This window comes from Piliocolobus tephrosceles, chromosome 19, assembly GCF_002776525.5.
Source record: "Piliocolobus tephrosceles isolate RC106 chromosome 19, ASM277652v3, whole genome shotgun sequence".
NCBI classification, from domain to species: Eukaryota; Metazoa; Chordata; class Mammalia; order Primates; family Cercopithecidae; genus Piliocolobus; species Piliocolobus tephrosceles.
This window is the reverse complement of record NC_045452.1, coordinates 42,048,609-42,073,920: the sequence shown is the minus strand read 5'-3', so window position 1 is coordinate 42,073,920 and position 25,312 is coordinate 42,048,609. Positions and strand designations below refer to the sequence as shown.

Genomic DNA, 25,312 nt, shown 5'->3' with positions numbered 1-25,312 from the left:
TTAGGATTAGTTTGGCTCTGTGTCCCCACCCAAATCTCATCTTGTAGCTCCCATAATTTCCACATGTGGGAGAGACCAGTGGGAGATAATTGAATCATAGAGGCAGGTCTTTCCCGTGCTGTTCTCATGATAGTGAATTAATCTCATGAGATCTGATGGTTTTAAAAATGGGAGTTTCCCTGCACAAGCTCTCTCTCTTCACCTGCTGCCACCCATGTAAGACCTGACTTGCTCCTCGTTTTCTGCCATGATTGTGAGGCTTCCCCAGCCATGTGGAACTGTAAGTTCACTAACCCCTTTTCCTATATAAATAAAGGCTCAGGTATGTCTTTATCAACAGCATGAAAACTATTACAGGGGATGAACACTCCCATGGCCTCACACAGCAAGAAGGAAGCGATGGGAATACTTGAGACCCAGTGTCCAGATCTGTGAGTTGAGTTGGTCCAGCTAAGCTGGGGTGATGGGAAGCAGTTGGGGTCAGGGAACTGCACAAAGGTCCCAGTTGCCCAGCCGACCAGGACAGAAAATGCTGAACTGTGAAACTATTTGGGGATTTGTCCTTTTTTTCTTTAATGGAAAGGACTTTTCTGCACATCCGTTCACTTTCCTGCCCACGCCAGCAGCTCAGCGACCCCATTTTTTTGGGTGAACGTTGCAGGCATGGTATAAAACCCATTCTACTTCCTGCATTGACTTTGCACAGGCCACATGGTCTCTTTTCTCTCAGATTCCTCACATGGCTCTCGTGAAGAGGGGTGGAAGAGAAGTTTACATTCCAACCTTCAGAGACAAGGCAGCCAAATTATGTCCCTCCATCTGTCCATCCGACTGTCCATCCATTAGAGCCAGGGCAAGCAGCATAGGGCTCTGGGTGGACAGCCCTCAAGATATGCTTTACCTCCACTGCCACTTTCTCTGCCTGGGTTACTCATTCATTGGGCAGGTATTTATTGAGGGCCCTTCTGCCTACCAGGCACTGAGCCAGGCCTTGGGGATGAGGTGACCAAACAGGCAGGGTTCCTGGCATGGTGTGGCTTGTACAAAAGGGTACATGGGAAATCACAGTTGTGAGCACTATTGTGGAGGATGGGCCTAAGGAAGGAAGCTCAGTGTGAAGGGAGAGGGGAAGGAGGGTGGAGGAGGAGGACGGGCGTTCGAGGCAGAAGAAACAGCAGATGTGGGCCCTGAGTGGGAGGGACAGGTCCTTCTGATGACCTGAAAGGAGCCGGGTGTGGCAAGTACTGGCCCACAGCCCTGTATAAGATGCCCAGACACGCTTCCTCTCTTTGAGGTGCTTAGACAAGAGGCCTGTTACAATCATACTGCTGAGGACAATTACAGAGACTGACATACGTAGATACAGAACCAGGTATGTTTCTGAGTATCACAGATGACAGAGAGAGATATGATAAGGCACAGTCATGCATCACTGAATAACAGGGATATGGTCTGAGAAATGTGTCATCAGGTGATTTTGTCACTGTGTGAACATCACAGAGTGACCTACACAAACCTAGATGGCATAGCCTCCTCACACCTAGGCTGCATGGTACAACCTCAGGCTCCGAGGCTACAGGCTGACACAGTGTGTTACCGCATGAATGCTGCACGTAGTGGTGACACAGTGGTGTTTGTGCATCTAAACAAATCTAAAGATAGAAACGGTACAGTAGGGGAATGGTGGCTCACACCTGTAATCCCAGCACTTGCAGAGGCTGAGGCGGGCGAATCCTTGAGCTCTGGAGTTTCATAATAGCCGGGGCAACACAGCAAAACCCCATTTCTACTAAAAATTAAAAAACAAAAAAACCCAACAAAAAACTAGCTGGGCGTGGTGGCACACACCTAAACTCCCAGCTACTCAGGAGGCTGAGGCAGGAGGATTGCTTGAGCCCAGGAAGTTGAGGCTGCAGTGAGCAGTGATCTAGGTGACAGAGTGATACCCTGTCTCAAATTACCCAGTCTTGGGTAGTTTTTTTTTTTTTTTTGAGGTACAGTTTCGCTCTGTCACCCAGGCTGGAGTGCAGGGTACAATCTTCGCTCACTGCAAACTCTGCCTCCTGGGTTCAAGTGATTCTCCTGACTCAGCCTCCTGAGTAGCTGAGATTACAGGCATGCACCACCATGCCTGGCTAATTTTTGTATTATCAGTAGAGACGGGGTTTCACCATGTTGGTCAGGCTGGTCTCAAACTCCTGACATTGTGATCCGCCCGCCTCGGCCTCCCAAAGTGCTGGGATTACAGGCATAAGCCACCGCGCCTGGCCTTAGGTAGTTCTTTATAGCAACGCGAGAACATGTCCCTAGAGGAGAGAGGCCGTGGGAGATTTGATGTATACTGAAGGGGAGCACCCACAGGATCACTGAGGCAGGCAGTGGGGAGATACAGCCACAAGCCAAGGAATGCGGCGTGAGGCTGGACAAGGCCAGGCAGCGTCCCCCTCCCACCTCTGGAGGGAGCTTGGCCCTGCTGAGGCCTTGATGGCCCTGAAGCTCACCTCAGTCTTGTGACCTCCAGGACAGCGAGATAATCCATTTCCATTGTTTGAAGCCACTCAGTTTGAGGTGATTTGTTACTGCAGCCCCAGGAAACAAACACAATGATGGACAGGAATCGGTGGAGACGAAGCACCAGAGTGGTGACCACCATGACGAAAAGTGTGGGGTACAGTAGTGATTACCATTACTCAAGGCCTGACTGTGGCCCAAGCATGGTTTTAAGCATTTTATACACTTCCTGTTTCCCAGTAGCCTATACAATAAGTGATGTTTACAGAGAGGTAATGTAACCTGCCAAGGTCACACTGGCAGGAAGTAGTATAGCTAAGACTTGAACTCAGTTCTAATAGATTCCCAAAGCCCATGCTCTTTTTACTTTGCTCCTTGGAGGCTGGCCACTTAAGTGCCACTTATTTATTTATTCACTATTTATTTGAATAAAAATACTGAGTTTTTATTCACTATTTGAATAAAAATACTGAGTTTTGTTAGTATTCCAATTTGCAAATTAAAAATACATACCATTCCTTTACTTAATTTCTTAGCAACAGTGGGACAAGTGGGAATTACTGAGCCACTTTCTGGCATCTGGCTCACTTTTTGTTGCTCTATTCTGGGCCACCACATGCCTTGTTAAAAATGGGGAACTCTTTCAAAGGCAGATGGGGAGAACAAACACAGAGATGCCAGAAGCCTCTGCCACAGGGCGTGCGCCCAACCCCAGCAGTGATGGCTGCTGATCCTGAGAATGGGACAGGCGGACACAGACTAATACAGTGGGTGTGCAGCAACCATGGAGGAGGGCCTTGAATAGCGAGTTGGTTGAGAACACAGTCTGCTGGACACAGAGCTCCAAGCCCTGTGAGCCTTTGGCAGTCTGTGAGGGAGAGGAGGGAGGAGGTGGAATAATGGGCCTCAATAAGGCACAATGGCAGTGACAGCAAATACCATGGATTAAAAACCAGTATCCTTTTCCATTTTCTTTGATAGAATAAGCATAAGTAACCCAAAGGAGGGTCAGGAAATCCCACAATAAATGACTCTGAAATGTCTGTTAATAATGAACTGTGGAAAATCAAAGCATATTCAGTTAGATTAGGAAAAATGGAACATCGTTACATTTTGTATACTCCAAATTTGAGGAACAACACATAAGGGTGCATGGGTAATCCCCAATGTTGGTGTTATAGGGAGTAAATTGATAGAATCCTTTTGGAGATCAGTCTGGTGTTTTATATTAAGTGTCTTAGTCTGTTTTGTACTAGTATTATTTGTATTAGTCTGTTCTTACACTGCTATAAAGATACTACCTGAGACTGGGTAATTTATAAACAACAGGTTTAACTGACTCACAGTTCCACATGGCTGGGGAGGCCTCAGGAAACTTACAATAATGGCAGAAGGTACAGGGGAAGCAAGGTATATCTTACATAGCAGCAGGAGAAAGAGATAGAGCGCAGGGGAAACTACCACATTTAAACCATCAGATCTCATGAGGACTCCCTCACTAGCAAGACAGCTTTGGGGAAACCACCCCCATGATCCAGTCACCTCCCACCAGGACCCTCCCTCAACACGTTGTACAATTCGAGATGAGATTTAGACGGGGACACAGAGCTGAACCATATCAACATTCAAGTTCTTTGACCCTGTAGTAATTCCAGTACAAGAAGCCTAGCCCAAGGACACAATTTCATAAAGTTTATCCACAAAAGATGTTTGCTGTACTCATTGTTTAATATAGGGGAAAACAGGAGACAACGAAAGTGGCTAGTATCTGGGAGCCATCATGTTTTTGCCTCAACAACTGTAACACTTCTGCATTTTTGGGGTAGTAGTGAGGAAGCCACTTCCACCACTGGCTTCCCTATATTCTTTTTTTTTTTTTGAGATGGAGTTTCACTCTTGTTGCCCAGACTGGAGTGCAATGGAGCGATCTCGGCTCACTGCAACCTCCACCTCCCAGGTTCAAGTGATTCTTCTGCCTCAGCCTCCCGAGTAGCTGGAATTACAGAAGCCCGCCACCATGCCCAGCTAATTTTGTATTTTTAGTAGAGACAGGGTTTCTCCATGTTCGTCAGGCTGGTCTCGAACCCCTGACCTCAGGTGATCCACCTGCCTCGGCCTCCCAAATTGCTGAGATTACAGGTGTGAGCCATCATGCCCAGCCCCCCATATTCTTTATACCCTTGGGAAGAGCTGTGACTTATCCGATGGGTGAAAATGAGCCAAGAGTGACTGCATGGAGTTGTCTGCTGTCCACCCGGCCCTGCCACCTCCTGAGCATGCAGCTGGTCAGGCCCCGTGTCTAGGTCTGCAGGCCCAGTCCTCCTTACATCACTCCCCAAGTCTAGATTTAGGGAAGAAAGCATGATTTTGGCTTTAGGCTTATGCAGCACTTGAAAATCTGGCTCCATCAGTAATAAGGTAGATGCTGTATTTTAATCCAGGTGCGTAAGTCCTTCACAGAAGGGTGGTGAGGAGTGAGTGATTGAACTTTCCCCAGGATGTGCCCACCCATGGTGCATTCACTGAGAACATTCAAAAGAGGTTGCCTTAGAAACCAAAGTATCACATGGAGAGATGGTCCCCTTGGGGCAGCCGCAGCAGCTGACACAGGCTGACTCACAACTGCTTCTAATATGCCAGGCTTTGTGTAAACAGGCTTTATGACACAAGTGGGCTGATTACAGTGCAAATGGAGTGTGACATCTGAGTCACTGTGAGGCTCTAGCTGGCTTCTTCCAGCCCTGGCCATAGAGTCTCCTGTGACTGTAACCTACACAAGCAGAGCTTGGGCATGCTGGATTTGCAGAAATAACCTTAGGCAGGTATTGAATTATTGGACAATATTTTCCCCTGCATTATGTGAAAATACAAATCTTGGTCCACAAAGGCACTTGTTCAAGAATTGTGTTTTCCACAGTGCCATCATTTCTGACTCTGCGACCCCTTTGGTCCCTAATTGAGATTTCCATTGCATTTCTGACCTCTGAGACTTAAGTGGTGATAAGGCACAGAGAGGAAAAGAATATCTGGTCCTCAGTCATAGGTCCAGATACGTAATTGCTGAAACATCCACTGTGCTTGTCCGTATGGCCCTGTTCAGATTTAGTGGCTATCTCAAAGTGCAGTTCTTTGAAAACTAAACTCTGTTATGATAAGCCATTGACATTTTAGGGTTTTTATTTATTTGTTTATTTATGTATTTATTTAATTTATTTAACCATGGAATGACAAACTCTCCTGACTAGAAAAGGTGGGACACGTACATTTCCTCCCACCCCGAAGTAGTAAATAGTGCCACCATTAACCTAATTGCATTAAACTGAGTGAGACCCATGAAAACTGCCACAGCCTGACCTGTACCCCAGCGAGACGAATCAAGAAGAATCTCTCTCCTCTTCTGTTTTCTGTCTTCCTCTCCCCATGTCCCATCAAGTCTGTTCTAGTTACTGGCTGGTGGGTCTGTACTATGCAATGTACTGGGTTCCAGGACTATTGCTGTAGGAGTTGATTTATTTGGGTTTTCAAAGTTCTATGTGGATAGGACTGTTAATATGACATTTTTGTATATCCTACTGAACCTTTAAAAAAGTGAGAGATGCAGGCCGGGCGCGGTGGCTCAAGCCTGTAATCCCAGCACTTTGGGAGGCCGAGACAGGCGGATCATGAGGTCAGGAGATCGAGACCATCCTGGCGAACACGGTGAAACCCCGTCTCTACTAAAAAAATACAAAAAATCAGCCGGGCGAGGTGGCGGGCGCTTGTAGTCCCAGCTACTCGGGAGGCTGAGGCAGGAGAATGGCGTAAACCTGGGAGGCGGAGCTTGCAGTGAGCTGAAATCCGGCCACTGCACTCCAGCCTGGGCGGCAGAGCGAGACTCGGTCTCAAAAAAAAAAAGTGAGAGATGCAAGAAATTTTGGGTTGGGTCAATGTGCTTAAGGATGACTCCCATTCTTATGACAGCCTAGGCAGCAGCTTCTTGAGGAAACTCAGGCATCTGATTGAGATCATTTCAACTAAAACAGGGCAGGTCAAGAAATTAGGGGGAGCAGAATTTTGGATTTCAATTATGTAGGCTTTTCATCAGGTGATTTCATACTGGGGCTTTTATCTCTCCCTGGGAGTTGAATCACTGCAGAAGGTTTTGTTAGTATATGGAAATTTTTGAATTATTGACACTTTCTATTTGGAGTATTTTATGTTATTATTAGGGCTCATTGCAAAACAGTGTCTTTCAAACTTTTTTCTTAAATTAGGACATGCTATATATACATCACGGCAGAAGCACAATTTTTACAAAAAAAAAAAAAAAACATCTCACAGCCTGGGCAACATAGGGAGACCCTGTCACAACAAAATAAATAAATAAATAAAAAGATTAGCTAGGCATAGTGGTGCATGCCTCTGGTCATGGCTACTGGCTACTCAGGAGGCTAAGGTGGGAGGATTGCTTCAGCCTGGGAGTTGGAGGTGCAGTGAGCCATGATGGCATCACTGCATTCCAGCTTGGGCAACAGGATAAGACCCTGTCTCAAAAAAACCAAAAACAAAAAGCATCTCAGCTGGAGTTCTGAAAGCAGAGGCTGGGACACAGGCTTGTGTGCAGGCAGTTTACTGGGAAAGTGACCACAGAGAGCAGGGCAAAGTAGCAGAGGGTACAAAACACAGCAGACAGACAAGCACGTGGGCTGAGTCCACCACCATCATGGTAACCGCAGCTCAATCCCACGAGACCTTCTGAGGAGCTCATGGAATGCAGTGCAGAACTGTCTCCTTGGGGCTGAAAGGCAGATGTGTATATCCACTGACACTTGTCCCAGGTTGGGTTCCAGGCTGGTCCCATGGGTGTTAACCCCTCTCCTTCCAGAGTGTACTATAAGGGGCACTTATGTAGATTTGGTTAAATTCGCATGAACTGTTTGGGGCATCTGTGGCTGGAGTAAGAGGTGAACAGAGAGGGTCTGAAGTGGTTGCAAGAGATGTTCAGTCAAAATATTTACCCTTACTGAGTGCAATGCACTGACAATATTCTACTCTAGTTCATTATACACACACTAGTGGAGGCCCACTAACCAGTGGTTCTCAAAGTCCGGGGGTCCCAAGACCATATTTCGGGGGCCTATGAGGTCAAAACTATTTTCCTACTACTGCTGAGATGTTTTTGTCTTTTTCATCCTTGTTCTCTCATGAGTATACAGTGGAGCTTTCCAGAGGCTTTGTGACAGGCACTAATGTCACAGACTGAATGCACAAGCAGGTATGAGAACCGGCTGTGTTCCATGAAGCCAGACATTAAAGAGACTTGCAGAAATGTAAAACAATCCTACTTATCTCACTGAAGTTTTTTGTTTAACAAAATATAGTTATTTCTCACAAATATGTTTATGCTAAATTTGTCTTTTTAGAATCAGCTTAGTATTACACAATGATTTGGGTGAAACATTTCTGTAACAGAAATTTTGTTTCTAATTATGTGATATGAATTAATTTTATAACTAAAAGGTAATGGATTTATTATTTATAAACAATTACTTAAAAATTTTTAATTTTAATTTTTTTTTTTTGAGGCGGAGTCTCGCTCTGTTGCCTGGACTGGAGTGCAGTGGCCAGATCTCAGCTCACTGCAAGCTCTGCCTCCTGGGTTTACGCCATTCTCCTGCCTCAGCCTCCCAAGTAGCTGGGACTACAGGCGCCCGCCACCTCGCCTGGCTAGTTTTTGTATTTTTAGTAGAGACGGGGTTTTACCGTAGTCTCGATCTCCTGACCTCGTGATCCGCCCGCCTCGGCCTCCCAAAGTGCTGGGATTACAGGCTTGAGCCACCGCACCCGGCCTGTATTTTAATTTTAAAATATATCTACATACACAAAAGGTCTTTGGGGCTCTCACTCTTTACAAGAATAAAGGGGTCCTAAGATTTTAAAAAAAGGTAGAGAATTGCTGCACTAAACTGATCATGACCCTCAAAAACACTGCTGCCCATAGTTTGCAAAACATTGGTGTTCCTTTCATGACCTGCAAGGACAGAGTGGTTGGAAATCAGAACGAAAAGTTAATTTCAGGCTTAACGCGCAGCAAAACACTAGAGTCCATGAAGGTTCTATTCTGACCCATTTCAAACCCGTCTCAGGTCCATCACCGGTCCTAGGGGAAGACAAGGGAATACCGCTGACATGAGCAGGAGTCTCACGAAGATGGGAGGGAACTGCTCGGATAACTGCTGGCTTTCTCTTTCAAAGCTTACAGCTACTGCCCTGCTTGACCAAAACTGTTAAGTCTAGTCATATAAGGGAGTCCAATCATGTAAGGGAGTCATTCTCGACCCTGGCTGCATATTGGACGCATCTGGGAGATGTTAAAAAATTACCCCTGATGGGCTCTACTCCAGACCAATGAATCAACATTTTCTGGAGGTGGGCATTGGTACTGGTACTGTTTCCCCCCCCCCCCCTTTTTATTGAGGTGTAACTTGTATCAGAAGCAGAAATCTTAATAACTTAATGATTTTTTAAAAACATGTATTACCTCCATGTAACCATAACCACCACCCAGATCAAGATGTAGGGCATTTTCAATTCACCAGCAGGCTCCTTCATGCCTCCTCCCAGTTAATACTCTTCTCCAAAGGTAACCATTATTCTAGTATTTGCCACCATAGATTAGTTTTTCCTGATTTTGAACTTCAAATAAAGGGAATCACACAGTAGTTTATTCTTTTGTATCTGCTTTTTTTGCCCAACTTTATGGCCATATTAATTCATACTATTAGGTAGAGAAGTAATGCATTCTTGTTTGCATGGCTGTGCAGTGTTCCACTGTAGAAACAGACCATGATTTATTTACCATTCTATACTTGCTGGATTTGGCTGGTTCCCTTACACTGCCTTTTTTTTCCTTGAGACGGTTGCCAAGGCAACCATCTCGCTCTGTTGTCAAGGCTGGAGTACAGTGGCACGATCTCGGATCACTGCAACCTCTGCCTCCCAGGCTCAAGCAATTCTCCTGCCTCAGCCTCCTGAATACCTGGGATTACAGACGCCTGCCAACACGCCTAATTTTTGTATTTTTAGTAGAGTTGGGGTTTTGCCATGTTGGCCAGGCTGGTCTCCAACACCTGACCTCAGGTGATCCACCTGCCTCAGCCTCCCAAAGTGCTGGGATTACAGGTGTGAACCACCACGTCCAGTCCCCTCATACTGCTCTTAAGTGTGGTGACATTGCTCTCACTATAATATAACAGGAACTGAGATGAACTAGGGAACAGGAAAAGCAGATTCATGTTATCTATCTCATGCTTACTGGCTAAGGATATGGTTATCGTCCCCTTCCCAGCTCCTCCTCTGAATCTATTTGCCACTCACCAGTCAGAATGACTTAAAAAACAGAAATCAGGCCATGTCACTCCTTTCCTTCAAGACTCCTAACAGCTTGATCCCAAAGTGCCTCAAACTCATCACACTTACACTTAAGTCCACACTTCCTACACTGATCTACAAAGCCCTTCACAATCTGAGCCTGGTCTCTCCAGGCTAACCTGGGACCACATTCTCTCTTGTTTGGTATGCTCTAAGGACAATGCCAGTCTTCTCTCTGTTCTTAGGACACACCAAGCTCCTTCCCACCTTATGAGGTCTTTGCCTCACTTGCTTTATACTTAGATCTCAACAGCCTCTCTCTGAGAGGCCTTCCTTGACCACCCAATGTGAACCAGTCATCCCTTTGCATTCTAGAATACATTATCTTAATTCTCTGCATAGCACTCATCAAATTGTATTTCCTTGTTTATTTGCTTAGTCACCTCACCCTGCCTCTAAAAATGTAAGCTCTTTGAGAGAGAATCTTACCATTACTTCATCCCCAGTGCCTAGAAAAATACCTGGTACACACTGAGTACTCAACAAATATTTGTGTCTTAGAAAAGAATCTGATGGCACAAGTACTAAATGTACCCTCCCCCAAAACTAAGGATTTGAATTCTGGGCCCCTCAGGATAAACAGGAGGAAAGACACCATTGCCCTTTGCAAATTACAATATAAAAGCCTCTCTGGAGGAACTTCTTGATTATACTGACACTGATTTTTTTTTAAGTCTGCTATATGGTAATGTAATATTGGATTTATTCTGTTCATTAACAATTAATACTTGAGAACATTTACAATATTCATTGAATATAATCTAAGAGAAGGTCAACTGACATTTTTTACTTCTCTATTAATAAGAGAGATGGTCAAATTAATTTATGGCCAAAATTATAATGGCAAAAACTTATAAATAAATACGTGCTTGGTGTTAGTATGGTTACATACAGTTCAGTTTTTGGTGTAAAGTTCTTTGGCTGCAAGAAAGAACACCTGGTTTACTTCACTAATAGAAATATCTCTTAATGCTGGAATGGCTTCCTCTTGGTATTTCTTCTGCTGTTGATTTTTAGCATAGTTATCTGTAAGAAAAGACCAAAAAGTTCTGTTTACCCAAGCAATTTCTTCTACAGTCTCTGTAGAAGTCTGATGGAGACCCACCACATAGTTTACTAGGCCGATGTTTGGATAGTGACAAACATCATGTTTAATATAATTAAATGATTACTTAAATTCTCTCTTTAGAAGAAATGTCCCTATTAAAATAAAAACATAATTGGTAAAGTATTTTTTTCATCTCTAACTTGGAAAGAAATTAGTATTTTTTTTTTTTTTTTTTTTTTTTTTGAGACAGAGTCTCGCTCTGTCGCCCAGGCTGGAGTGCAGTGGCCGGATCTCAGCTCACTGCAAGCTCCGCCTCCCAGGTTCACACCATTCTCCTGCCTCAGCCTCCCGAGTGGCTGGGACTACAGGTGCCCGCCACCTCACCTGGCTAGTTTTCTGTATTTTTTAGTAGAGACAGGGTTTCACCCTGTTCGCCAGGATGATCTCGATCTCCCGACCTCGTGATCCGCCCGTCTCGGCCTCCCAAAGTGCTGGGATTACAGGCTTGAGCCACCGTGCCCGGCCAGAAATTAGTATTTTAATCAACCGTACAATGATGATTAAAGTCTCATTTGCACATTTCTCATGGGAACAGAATTATATCCAGGCCTTGAAAATGTATTTAAATAAACACCACAAAACTATTAAATCATTTGGTATAAATATTCATGCAAACTTAACAATTTTCCCTCTTTGCACAAATTATCTATTTGCTGTCAATTCCAATCAAGAATGAATGGAATGCAGTGTATTAGAAAGACATTTAAAAATAATAGAATTGATTTTCGAAATAAATTGTAGAGGCTAATAAAGGTTTTGAAAAGTTGAAAAATCATACCAGGGAACTTAAAAAATATCTTACTTTCTAGAATTTAACCAAGCTCAGGAGTCTGATTTATTTTCATCTTTAGACTTGAAGGAACTTAAGAAAAAATAAAACCAGACGAATGTGTTGTGGCTCTTTTATCTACTTAATTGGAATAAGGAGTACACATGATCCTGAAGAGGATACACACCCCCAAAGTCCTTTTTCTGAACAAGGTCTGCATGTACTATTTGCTGTCTCTTGATCAACAGCGTCTGTTCAGGATAAAAGAAGTTTCTCTCAGGCAAAGTTAATGGGAACATATTATAGACACATACAGTATATACTTGTCATTTTATGGGAACATACACCTGCCAACCAGTGTTATAATTCATTATAATTTATTTCCTCCATGAATATAGCTAGTGCATATTCATCAGAACTTAATTCCCCCATGCAAATATTTCCTTTTGTATAAGTTTGTATTTATTTCTCTTAGTAGCTTCTTTTTACTGTCCCAATGTGTGTGTATGTGTGTTTTCTTTTAGGATGGCGTTTCATTCTTGTCGCCCAAGCTGGAGTGCAGTGGCGCGATCTTGGCTCACTGCAACCTCCGCCTCCTGGGTTCAAGTGATTCTCCTGCCTCAGCCTCCCAAGTAGCTGGGATTTCAGGCATGCACCACCACCGTGTGTTTTACAGCCTGTTCTTTGTTGCTTTTCTGGGTAAAAGTGCTAATACTGTACTCTTTCATTGCCCCAGCACTTTCCTTTTATATAAAGTTACCTGTGATTGTATGAATGGAGTCGAGTGGAGAGGTACTCATCATGTTAATCCCAAACAAGAGCACGTAGCCAATTACTATAGTAATAAGGAGGTAGACAGGTAATGCAACTGCCCAATACCTGCCAAAGAGAATATTAAAGTACATAATAGACACTTTAAAAAAGTTGTAATTCTCAAGAGTCAGTCACAAAGCCAACACGTTTTTTAAATGTAAATTTTATAAAGTAATACGTGTACATAGAGACAAACAGTTCCACAAGGCTTATAATGAAAAACTGCAGTTCTCTATCCCACCATTCCAACCTTGGGGTCTCACTCTCCAAAAAGAAATGCTTTGAGCACTTGAGCTGTCTTCTGGTACTTACCTCCTCATTGTTACAAAACATGCTCATAGTACTATTTCTTCCTTTTTTTCCATTACAGACATTTTCTCTAGACTTGCTAATATGGAGATGAGGAATTAACCTCCTCCTATCCTCTTCTCTACTTACATCACAATTTCTCATTATAGCAGCAGGTTTTAGAAATAATTGTAACTATATAAACAAGTTTGTAATGAGGATCTTCATGCATTATTATTATATATTTTCTTGTACGACATTTAGGGTTTTTTTCTGGAATAATTACATCCTTTTGTCCGTTCACTTGGTTTTCCATGTGTCCACCAATACCAGAGCGTCAAATTCTCTGACAGGACTCTATTATGCCTCTCAGTATCATCATGTACATGGAGTGCTATTTATTTATTTTTTTTGAGAGAGCATTTCCCTCTGTCACCCAGGCTGGAGTGCAATGGCACAGTCATGGCTCACTAGCCTCAACCTCCTGAGCTCACTTCAGTTCTGCAAGTAGCGAGACTATAGGCACACAACACCATGCCTGGCTAATTTTAAATTTTTTTTGTAGAAATGGGGTCTTAAGATGTTGGCCAGGCTTTTTTTTTTTTTTTTTTAATGATTTGTTCTGTATTATTTTCTCTTTCTGGAACTTCTAACAGTTAGATTTTTAACCATTATACTTTCTTCTACTTTCAATTTTTGTGTTCTAATTTCTAGAGATTACCTTTATTTTGCAATCTTTCAATTAAAATTTTAATTTTGGTTATCATGTTTACAATTTCCAAATACAATAATTTCCTGAACATTCCTTTTCCATAGCATTCTCTTCCTGTTTCATAGTTATAATTGTTTCTTACCTCTTTGAGAATTTTATGTTATTTAAAAATTTTTTTCTGTTTCCTGCATTATCTCTATTTCCTTCAAATTCCCTTTACTTTTCTGCTTTTTCATTTCATGCTAGAGACTTTATTTTAATGTCTGGTAACTTAGAGTAGTCCATTCATATTTATTTATTTATTTATTTATTTATTTATTTATTTATTTATATTTATTTATATATTTTTTTGAGATGGAGTCTTGCTCTTATTTTAATGTCTGGTAACTTAGAGTAGTCCATTCATATTTATTTATTTATTTATTTATTTATTTATTTATTTATTTATTTATTTATTTATATTTATATATTTTTTTGAGATGGAGTCTTGCTCTGTCGCCCAGGCTGGAGTGCAGTGGCTGGATCTCAGCTCAGGCGCCCGCCACCTTGCCCGGCTAGTTTTTTTGTATTTTTTAGTAGAGACGGGGTTTCACCGTGGTAGCCAGGATGGTCTCGATCTCCTGACCTCGTGATCCGCCCGTCTCGGCCTCCCAAAGTGCTGGGATTACAGGCTTGAGCCACCGCCCCCGGCCGTCCATTCATATTTAAAAATGAAGTGCTAACAAGTGAGTTGGAGCACTATGTGTATGTGGGCAGGGATGGTCAACTGGTGAGCCTCACTCTAAGAGACTTGGCCACTTCACTGGGGTCCTCTAAATGTCAGAAATTATAGATCCTTTCTCTTGGGCTGGTCAGCTTCCTCAGGAAATAACTATCTATCTTTTTCTGTAAGGAGTAGGGTCTATAAGCCTGGAAGCCCCAAGAGGGAAAACGGAGGAGGAGGTAAACCTTCTCATTAAGCCATTTTCCCCCAAGAGGGAAAACGGAGGAGGAGGTAAACCTTCTCATTTCACTTACTTCCCTGTTTTCAGTAAGACGCCTCATTCCCACACTCAGACTAAGAAGCCCCAACGCTAGAGACTCTTACTCAACCCTGCCAGAGAGTAAAACTCCTATTTTCTGCAGGGGAGGGCAGGGCGGTCTCCCAGCTTTGAGGGATGAGAGAGCGAGATTTGAAGGCTGAAGCCTTTAAACATGTTTTCAGTCCAACCCAGAATTAAAGAGCTACCTGGTACCCCAATGTCTGAGCTATTCTGGAGTTCTAGGGCACAAATATTCTTGCTGGCTTCCCTACTTCAGCAATGTAAAAATCACAGAAACAAAGGCAGTTACTTCTCACCTATCACAATCCACTTTCCAAAATGTGGTTGATAACTCTTTTCTGCTACCCTATTGTTTCTGGGGTTTATATCTTAAGTTGTTTTATTTTTCCTGTAGGGTCATTTTAACAAGATTTTTGGAGGAAATGGATGGAGATAAATATGCATGTTCATGCTACCATCTTTAATTAGAGAGGTATCAATAGCGATCTTTAAAAAGCTTTCAATTTCTATACGGCTATTGATGAATTTTAGGAGAATAAATATTTAAGATTTGGATAGGTTTAAGAAAGGATATGATTCCTCAAAATAGCATTAATTATATCCTCATTTAAGAAATATATTAAACTTACTTTTGAGGCCAATAGGTTAAACCTAAAGAGTTTAGCCAAGATTCAGGAATAAAGGCCCACACGAGGTAAAGTACTGTAGAAAAGAAAAGGAAAAAAAAAAGAAAAAAAAGAGGAAGAGAAGTCAGTAAGACATACATCTAATCTATCAATCTATTAAGATTCAGTTAAAACAGAAAGCTCTTTTGAAGTGTCCCTGATTCACTCAGAAATGATTTTTTCCTCCTTTCAGTTCTTCTAGCTCCTTGTTTGTACAATTCTTATAATACTTCTAATTACTGTATTAGTCATTTTTTTTAACATCTTAACTTTCACACTATATTTTAAGCAATTTCAAGGACACAAATCACGGCCTAGCAATTGTTGTAATCCTTATTACCTAGCAATTTGCTTTATGTACAGTAAGTATTCAATACTTCATCCCCACAAGGTTGAAGTAATTATAGACATTTAGTTGCTCAAAGGGAAATTTACCTATCCTAGTTCTCATCCACCACATGTTGAGCTTCTGCCTTATCTCTCAGAGTACAATGTTATTTTCCTCAATCCCAAATCTCTGTGGCACACTTTACTGTTATCCCATCATAACAATAACAATGGCTAAGTTCTGAGCACTCACTGTGGGTTAAGCACAGTTCCAAGCATTCTGTACCCATTATTTAAGATAATCTTCTAAGACAATCCTCTGAGGCAAGTATGCAATTTTAACTGATGAGGAGATGGAAGCTTAGAAAGGATTCATCACCTATCCAAGGTAAGCGGCAGAGACAAATTTTAACTACCTACTACATCAGTGATGATGCATTCTTTTCTTAACAAATATGTATTACAGAATTCTGTATGCCAGGAGTGTGAGACACAATATTGAATCCAAAAGAGATGGCTTCTGCCCTCCCTAAACTTAATATCTAGTGGTGAATAGAGAAAATTGGTATTTCCACTACATTGTGATAAGTGCTCATGAATGAGTAATAAAAGATGACGGTGGCTCACACCTGTAAGCTCAGCACTTTGGGAGGCCGAGGCGGGCGGATAACGAGGTCAGGAGATTGAGACCATCCTGACTAACGTGGTGAAACCCCGTCTCTACTAAAAAAAAATACAAAAAATTAGCCGGGCGTGGTGGTGGGCGCCTGTAGTCCCAGTTAGTTGGGAGGCTGAGGCAGGAGAATGGTGTGAATCCGAGGGGCGGAGCTTGCAGTGAGCCGAGATCACGCCACCGCACCTCCAGCCTAGGCGGCAGAGCGACACTTCATCTCAAAAAAAATAAAATAAAATAAATAAATAAAAAAATAAAAAAAAAAACAAATGACATAGAAGCACATTAAAAGGCCCTCCTTCCACTCCGTATCCTCCTTCCCCTTGCTTAATTTCTCCCCATGGACTTTATCACCTGATACTATATACGTTTTTCTTATTTAATTTGTCCATTGACTATCTCCCCCCAGTGTTAGAATAAAAACTCTATGAAAGCAGGGCATTTTTGGCTGTTTTGGTCCTTCCTAGCCTGTAACAGTGCCTGGCACATGGTAAGCACCAACAAATACTTGAATTACTTTTTGGTTGTGGGTATCATGGAATTTAATTTTTTTTTTTTTTTTTTGAGACAGAGTTTCGCTCTTGTTGCCCAGGCTGGAGTGCAATGGTGTGATCACCGCAACCTCCGCCTCCCGCGTTCAAGCGATTCTCCTGCCTCAGCCTCCCCAGTAGCTGGGATTACAGGCATGCGCCACCATGCCCGGCTAATTTTGTATTTTTAGTAGAGACGGGGTTTTTCCATGTTGGTCAGGCTGGTCTCAAACTCCCGACCTCAGGTGATATGCCTGCCTCGGCCACCCAAAGTGCTGGGATTACAGGCGTGAGCCACTGCGCTGGCCAGAATTTAAGTCTTAAAGTGATTGCTTTTATTTATTCATATAGCTTCTAATCCTTGATACACTTCTTTGAACAAAGATTTACGAAAGTGCTAACAATAACATCAGTAGCTAACACTTATTAAGTCCTTAACCGTTCCTAGGCATTATTTTACGTGCTTTACATAAATTACCCCGGTTAATCCTCACAACAGTCAGAAGAGGCAGCAGAGTGAAGTCAGTCAGCGTATTTGGGTTCAAATTTGAGGCCTATCATTTAGTAGCTTTGCAATCTTGAGCAAGTTACTGAAACCACAGGATGCTCACCTTTAAAGTAAGGACAATAATAACAGAACCTACCCCATAGAACTGTTTCATGTGTCATAAGCATTTAATAACCATCATTATCACTAACCTTTTACAGATAAGGAACCTGAGGTTCAAAAAATTTGCTGAGGGTCCCAGCTCACATGGCTAATCTGTGGAGGAGTCAGAATTTGAACTCAGTTGTAACTTCTTCACTTCATTTCAGTTGTAACAGCCTGGCCATTATATTCATCTGCAAGCAGTACTGATGGTGCAGGCTGATATATTTTAGTTAGGGTTCAGAAGTACTACCACTCCTCCACTTTCCTAGTTTCCAAAGAGTTGCAGAACGTTGGATCAGGGGCACTCAATTTTCTCCCTCTTGTGTGCCTCAAAATTCCCAAATCCTTTTGGGGAGAGACTTGGAGCTTGCTGAGTGACTGGGCATACTAGTGTCTCAGTGAGCGTCAGTCTCCATATCTGTAAAACGGAATGTTACCGGGATAAAGGGAGATCCAGGATGAAAAGGACACACCTTTCAACCCGACTTCCCTGGGCTACTTCTTTTGTTCCCCAGATCCCCGCAGGGCACACTGGTGCCACACCAAGCTCCTGGGGTCCAAACCCTTTCACGCCCTCATTCACGGCCTTTCCACGTCTTCCCTCTCTCCTACTCTTTTCTAATCAGCATCAGTGCCAGGGGGAAAGGCCTCTGTAAAAGCCTTGACTTTCCAGACTGGTTTCAACGTCTCTCCACCATGTTCCCCTGACACTCGTCACACTGAGCACTAACTGTAGATTTACTCATCTGTCTCCTCCACAAGACCACGACCTCCTTAAGGGCAGGGACCAGGCTTTATTCACTTTGCCATTGCGTCTGGTGCTGTATAAATATTTGTAGAGACTAAAACCTCCTAGGCTAGTGCTGGCACACAGAACACTCAACAAACACGAGTTCCCTTCAGATTTTCTTAAAAAAAGACATAGGGAGAAAGAATCAACAGTTCATGTGTGCACAGTCTAACCAATGGATTCTTCCCTTGTCACTGAACGCCAGAAAAAGCCCCTGGCCATCCATCAGGAAAGTACTTACTGAAGCCAAACTGGGAGCTTAAGAAAAGAACAAAGCCATAAATCGCTCTTTCTGGCAATGGCGACGGTGAATTTTCCACCATTTTTCCTGGGGCTTTAGACAATCTGTGGAAAAGGAACACAATCAGCCGTCAGCGAGGTGCTTTCAGGCACCATTGGTCCATTCTCGCCCCATCGCTCCGCCGCGGGCACGGCCCCCGCCGCGCAGAATCGCCTCCTGCGCCCGGGTCCGCAACCCGCGCCCCCGCCTCGCGCGCGACACAGGCACCCAGGCTGGCGCGCGCCCCGCAACAGAAGGGGTGGCGGGGGATAGGGCAGCGAGAGGGGATCCGGGGGACAAGAGGCGCGCTCCAGCTCTGCGAGCGTGGCCTCCCTGTGGAAGGGGAGGGCAGGGAACAAGGCTCGCGCGGCGCCCACCAGCACGCGGGCCTACTGGGTCGCGGCGCCCAGGCCCCGGGCCCTGCCCACTCGTGGAGATTTACATTTCTCATTCGAGGCAGGGTACTGGGCGGGGGGGAGCCCTCGACCTCGGGTCCTTCATACGCCCACCCGGGCCCCTCTCGACACCTCGGACACCTCAGCGCTGAGTTCTCTGCGCAAGCGCCGAACAGGCAGCCGCAGTGGGGGAGAAAAGAGGAAAACCTGAGGGAAAGGCCCAGGCGCAACGGCAACCCCCACCTTGGCGCAGGCGCACGACGACCCTCCCTAGGTGGGAGCCGGGGAGAGCGAGGCCGGCGTGATCCTGCGAATCGCGACGGCGAAGGAGGGGGCGGTGGCGTGCGACTGCGCAGGCGCGCTGCCCGTCCACGTGACGCACCTCCCTTTAGCGCAGCCGCCGGCTCCCTCCCGCTGTCGGCTGACGTGGAGGGCCGGAGGTGGCGGCGGCGGCGGCGGCTGCTGCTGCTGCTGCTGCTGCCTACGCCGAGGCTCGCGGGCGGCGGGCCCGGGTGAGTGCACACCCGGCGCGCGGCCGGGCTCCCGGATGTGTCACCTTGTCCCGCTGCAGCCGAGATGCCGGGGGAGCGGGGCATTCCACACCCCCTCCGTGGGTGTGTGGTGAGTGTGGGTGTGTGCGCGTCGCCCCGCGTCCCTCGCTGTGGTGCCTGTTGTGTGTCTGCATGGGTTGGGGCCCCGCGCGATGAGGGGGTGTGGCCGCTATTGCCTGCCTTAGTGGGTTTCTCCCCTTGGTCTGGTGCCCTTTTGCGAGCGAGGCCCTGGGATGCCGGTGCGAGGGTGGGAGTAGTCCCTTTGTGCGCATTGCCCCGCTGCCCGTGCCTCGGCCGGTGCGTGGCTGACACCCCCCTCTGGGTGGAGGGGCCCGCGCTCGCGTGTCGCCTCGTGGCCCCCTTTGTGTCGGTGTCCGCGCTCCCTGGCGGCTGCGGGGGCGCTCTCGGCCTCGCGGGTGGCCCCCCTTTGTGTCACTGCCCATGTCTGTGGGCTGCGCGTCCCCCAGCGCGCGTGGCCGCGCCTCCTGTAATCGCGACCCCCGCCTAGAGCCTTGCTCGCGCGAGTGTGCATCCTCGCGTGTCTCCGAGTGTCCCCAGAGAGTCTGCGCATGGGTCCTGTCGAGTGCGTGATCTCATGTGTGCGGGTTTAGTTTGGTCGAGTGGGTATCTCTTGTGTGCGGGTTTCGTTGGTGCGTGTTCGTGAACGTTCGTGCACACCCCTTGCTGTGTGTGCGTGTGTTCACGACTCTATTGTCACCTGTTTTCGTGTGAACTGGCAGTCCAGTCCAGGGCCTGTCCCTACTGGTACAGGAGGGGGGTAACCTCGCCTCTCCCCTCGCCCCCGCCCCTCTTTCTGAGCATCCTCCCCCACAGACGCTAAAGGGAAGAGGGGTGGACAGGATCGAGTCTGGCCAGTTATTCCGCAGTGTTGACGCTGCCAGTGTGGCCTCTTGAGCCAGCCTGTTCAGGGCACAGAATAGAGGGATCAAAGATAAAACATGGAGCCGAGACAGGTGAATTTGGGCTGGTAGCAGTTCGCAGTGCCTTTTCAAGCAGTGGCGCCCTGAACGTCAAAACCCCCTCAGTTGCAGAGACCTTTCAAAATGTATGCACACGCCTGCTGGGCGATGCCGTCCTTAGCCGTTCTTGATGATATTTAATGGTTTATAGAGTATTTTATGGCATTCACCTAAATCTCTTTCCATTTTGCCCAACATCCTGGCGAGGGAAACAAGGTAGAAATCTTACAGATTTTACTCCTTCGGAGGGAGCCTTTTCCTTATAACTACGACTCTAGTTAGGACATTTTTTTGTTGCAAGAAGTTCGCGATTTAATCTAAGGAAAATGGGATATATTATAAGGATACCTAGGGTAAGAAACTTCAAACCCGTTAGGGAACCAGCTACTGCTCCGTTTGCTCAAGGTTTCATGCTCTGCGCCCAAGGGCTGCGTTTTGGTGTCTTTGTTCTGCCCAATTTTCTTATTGTCTAATTTTCGTTTTTTAAAAAATTTTTTTGGAATATTTCAAATATCAGATACAGAGGGGGGAGCTAACCAATCCGTGATTCAGATTTTACAGACGTGATTATTTAATATTTTGCCAAATTTACCTCAGATTTTTTTTAAAGAAATAAAATTGCTCTCAGTTCCTTCCCCTCCTTTTCTAGAGAGCCACTGCGTTGAGGTTTGTGTATATCTTTACTTTGCATATTTTATACTTTGATCATGGTGAATCCACACACAATATATTCCATTGTTTTAAACTTTAATGGTATTAAAATATATATGCCTTTTTGCAACTTGCTTTTTTTTTTTTTTTTTTGCTCAGCATCATATTTTGAGGTTGATATATGAACAAATTGAATAACTGTGATATCTTTGGTTCATTCATTTTAGTTACTTGTATAGAATTACATTGTATGAATATACCATATTTATTTATACATTCCCCTGTTGATAGACTTTGAACTTGTGTCGGTTTTTGACTCTTAAAAACAGTCCTGCAATAAATATCTTTGTACTTGTCTGCTCGTGCACACATTTGGAAGTTTTCTGTAGGAAATACAACTAAGTAGTAGATTTGCTGGATTGTAGGCTATGTGCATCTTCAACTTAACCAAATATCACAGAAGCTCTCGAAGTGGTTGTACCAATTTTCACTGTTACTGGTTTTGAGTGAGAACACCATTTCCTCACAACCCTGCTAACACTTTGTATGTTATTAGACTTTACATTTTTGCCGTCTCTTTACTGACCAGCTTCCTTAAACGACTTTTGGTTGCTGCTAAATTTGCTTGTAGCCACCTTGGCTTCTCTTGTAGCCCTGTGTCAGCCTATGGATTTATCTCTTGCAGCTAATTGGCTTAGTCTTTATCTCCTTTGTTCTCATAAGAGTAATTCCAATGAACATTTATTGTATACCTAATGCATGTCAGTTCCTATGGTTGATGTATAGATAGAATTTTCATGATATGTTAAACATGTACCTCTTTAGTGGCAGGTGAGGTGATTTAATTAAAAGTATTTTTTTCATATGATAAATGTTTAAAAAAATTTTTCTTTTCCTCTCCATTTTATTGTAGTATTTGATAAATTCAAAATATATGTAAAACATATGCAAGCTGTATAGCAAAACAATAAAATGAACATCTATGAATTCACCACTCAATCCAGTAATCAAAATGACCAATATTGAATGTGCTTACTTCCAGAGGTGACTACTATCCTGAACTGTGTATATTATGCCTTGTTTTTAAAAATAATTTTATCAGATATGTATACATCCCTCAAAAAATGTATTGTATGGTTTCTGTTGTTTTTGAGTGGAAAAAAAATCATATTGGGTATAGTTTTCTGGGACTTGCTTATTTCACTTGATGTTATGTTTCCGAGTTACTAATATTGGGTATAGATGTAAGTCATTAATATTCACTGCTGTGTAATATTCCGTGTGTGAATATAACACAGTGTGTGCATTCTTCTGTTGATGGGTATTTTGGTTGTTTCTAGGTTTTGCTGTTATGAAGATGCTTGTACATACTTTTTGGTTCACAGTTGTAAGAATTTCTCTAATTTTCACACTGGGGTATAGGAGCCCCACAGTAGTAATGAAGATTTACTAAGGAGTGTGTGGGTACAAATAATGTTAATGAATCAGTTTCTAGATCATTACATTCCATAGGTACACTTTCCTAAAATTGGTAATACCTGAGGCTTCCTGCTAGTGCTACTTTCTCACCTTATGTTTCTAACGTTGCACTTTACATAAGAAAGGCAAACCACAGGTTCTTGTGGAATCTTACTCTGGCACTGCCCTAAGTGGGAAAACTCCCTTGGGGAAAACAACAGGATAATTTTTTTTTTTTTTTTTTGAGTGGAGTTTTGCTCTTTTTGCCCAGGCACGATCTCAGCTCACTGCAACCTCTGCCACCCAAGTTCAAGTGATTCTCTTGCCTCAGCCTCCCAAGTAGCTGGGATTACAGGCGCACACCACCACACCTAGCTCATTTTGTATTTTTAGTAGAGACGGGATTTCACCGTGTTGGCTAGGCGCGTGTTGAACTCCTGACCTCAGGTGATCTACCCAACGTGGCCTCCCAAAGTGCTGGGATTACAGGCTTAAGCCACCGTGCCCGGCCTACAAAATGATACTTTAAAATATCACTATAGTGTTAGGGAAAGCCTCTTAATCCTGGCACTTCCCCATCCATTTCCTTAAGAGATACATTTCCAATAAAGTTTCATTTTTTATGTTATCAGGGTATATTTTTTGGCCAACTATATGCTGGTAATAATTATACATTTAAAAGAATGAGATATCCGTTTTACTTTAAAATGTTACTGTGATATTCTAGAAATTCAAATTCACCCTTTGCAATTATTTAATCTTATGGTGATATTTTTTAAATGTCATCTTAATGGGTAAAGGGTATGTAATTTTAAAAAGCACTTTTAGTGGTTGGTGAGCAAAAAACAAAAAAAGGGGAGGGGTTGGAATACCACTATGTTAATTTGTTCAGCAGCAAAAGCAAAAGAAAAGAGAAAGAAATACTGCCATACCACTATAGTAAGCTGTTTGCTAGAAATGGGATTGCTAGATCAAGGGGTATGAATGATCAGCTTTACAAAATAATGTCAGATTGCTTTCTGATGGAGTGGTATCAGTTTGTACTTTGGCCAGCAGTTTTGTCTGTTTATATACTTTGATCAACAGTGTGTAAGAGTTACAGTTGATCTACAACCTTTTCAACACTTGTTATTGTTAGACTTAATATTTGCCAATAGAATGGGCATGAAATGATGCATTGTGGTTTTAATTTGCATTTTTTTGTTGTTAATGAGATTGAGCATCTTTTGTATGTTTATGAACTTTGTTTCCTTTTTATGAAATATCTAGTCATATATTTTACCCTTTGTTCTGATGAGTTGTCTTTTAAAATAGATAAACTGGTAACATTGATTATGTGCATTGTAAATATGTTCTGGTTTGTGGCCTGTCCTTCTACTCTTTACGGTGTATTTTGGTGAACAGAAGTTCTTAATCTTATCATAATCTAATTGGAACCTTTCTTGCCCTGGGCTTATAAAGACATTCCTCTATTTCTTTTTAGAGGTTTTAAAATGATGTCTTTCACAATTAAGTTCATAATTCATCTGGAATTGATTTTTGTGTATGTTGTGAGATAGTGATCCACATTCATTTTTCCTGTGTGGTTCTAATTATCCCTGTACCATGTATTGAATTGGCCCTCTGTTCACCAGTGATCTGCTGTGCCATCCTTTTACATGTTTAGTTACTACCTGCATGGGTCTGTTTTTGGCTTGCCTTTCTTGTGTCGCTTGTCACCTTGTCTCTTTCTGTGTTCATACCACACTGTCTTAATCATTAATACTATAGTTTTACTTGAAATCTTGGTATCTGGGAAGGACTTGACTCTCACCTGTTTTTGGTCATTTGTTCTTAATAATTAACTTGTTACATGACATGAATAACCCTTTGGGTATTAATTGGAATTAATTGAATCAGTTTGGGGAAGAATCAAAGTCTTTAAGATTTTGATCCTTTTTGTCTAAGAATATGGTATGTATCTCTATTTATGTAAGGTTTTAGTGTAGTTTTATGATATTCTCCATAGAGATTTTCTACTTTTTATATGTTGATTCTGATGTTATTGTTTTTGTTGCTATTATAAATGGTGGTATTCTTAAAGATTCTATTTTAACTTATTTATTGTTAGTAAATATTTTAACTTATTTATTGTTAAATAGAAATTTAATGAATTTTTAAAAATATTGACCCTTTAGTTATCCACTTGATAAACTTACTACTAATTTTTTTTCTGAAATTCCTTTGGGTTTTCTGTGTGGATAATTATATCACTTGCAAATAGTGACAGTTTTGGTTCTTTAATTCTAGTTATTTTTGCTTTTAATTTATTCTTTTTTTTGGTCTTAAATGTGCTGACATACTTTATACTTATGTTCTATGGAAGTGATTAGGGTTGTTCATTAGAAGCGATTATAGTGGGCATAGAGGTCTTGTTCTCATTTTTAAAGAGAATATTTCTCTGCTGAGAATAACATTTGCTGTGAATTTTTGTAGATACCTTTGATTAAGTTAGGGAAGTCTTTGCAGTTATCACTTGCTTTTCTGCACTTGCTGAGAATATCTTGTGTCTTTTCTCCTTTAATCTGTTAAATGTAATGAATTCCATTTTATAGATTTAAAACTTCATTTTCTTTTATATTCTTTCTTTCTTTCTTTCTTTCTTTCTTTCTGTCTGTCTGTCTGTCTGTCTGTCTGTCTTTCTTTCTTTCTTTCTTTCTGTCTTTC

General features: G+C 43.0%; 2 protein-coding genes across 5 annotated transcripts in view; one reads left to right on the top strand and one right to left on the bottom strand.

Annotated features, from left to right (window-relative positions):
* Positions 1–10,602: 10,602 nt before the first annotated feature.
* PIGP (phosphatidylinositol glycan anchor biosynthesis class P) lies at positions 10,603–19,332 on the bottom strand. The gene is made up of 5 exons (XM_023191480.2): positions 19,210–19,332; positions 18,533–18,636; positions 15,284–15,356; positions 12,559–12,677; positions 10,603–10,947 (listed from the first exon to the last, which is right to left on the bottom strand). Exons 2-5 carry the CDS (start codon positions 18,612–18,614, stop codon positions 10,817–10,819), a joined length of 405 nt encoding a protein of 134 aa, XP_023047248.1. The 5' UTR covers positions 18,615–18,636; positions 19,210–19,332; the 3' UTR covers positions 10,603–10,816.
* Positions 19,302–25,312, top strand: part of TTC3 (tetratricopeptide repeat domain 3) — a 121,400-nt gene continuing 115,389 nt past the window's right edge. For 2 of the 4 annotated variants that reach the window (XM_026456032.1, XM_026456031.1), the window contains exon 1: positions 19,373–19,478. The gene's annotated coding sequence lies outside the window, so the exon portion shown is untranslated. Of the gene's footprint in view, positions 19,588–25,312 lie in introns of all 4 variants that reach the window. The other 2 variants (XM_023191420.2, XM_023191430.3) reach the window with 2 other exon arrangements.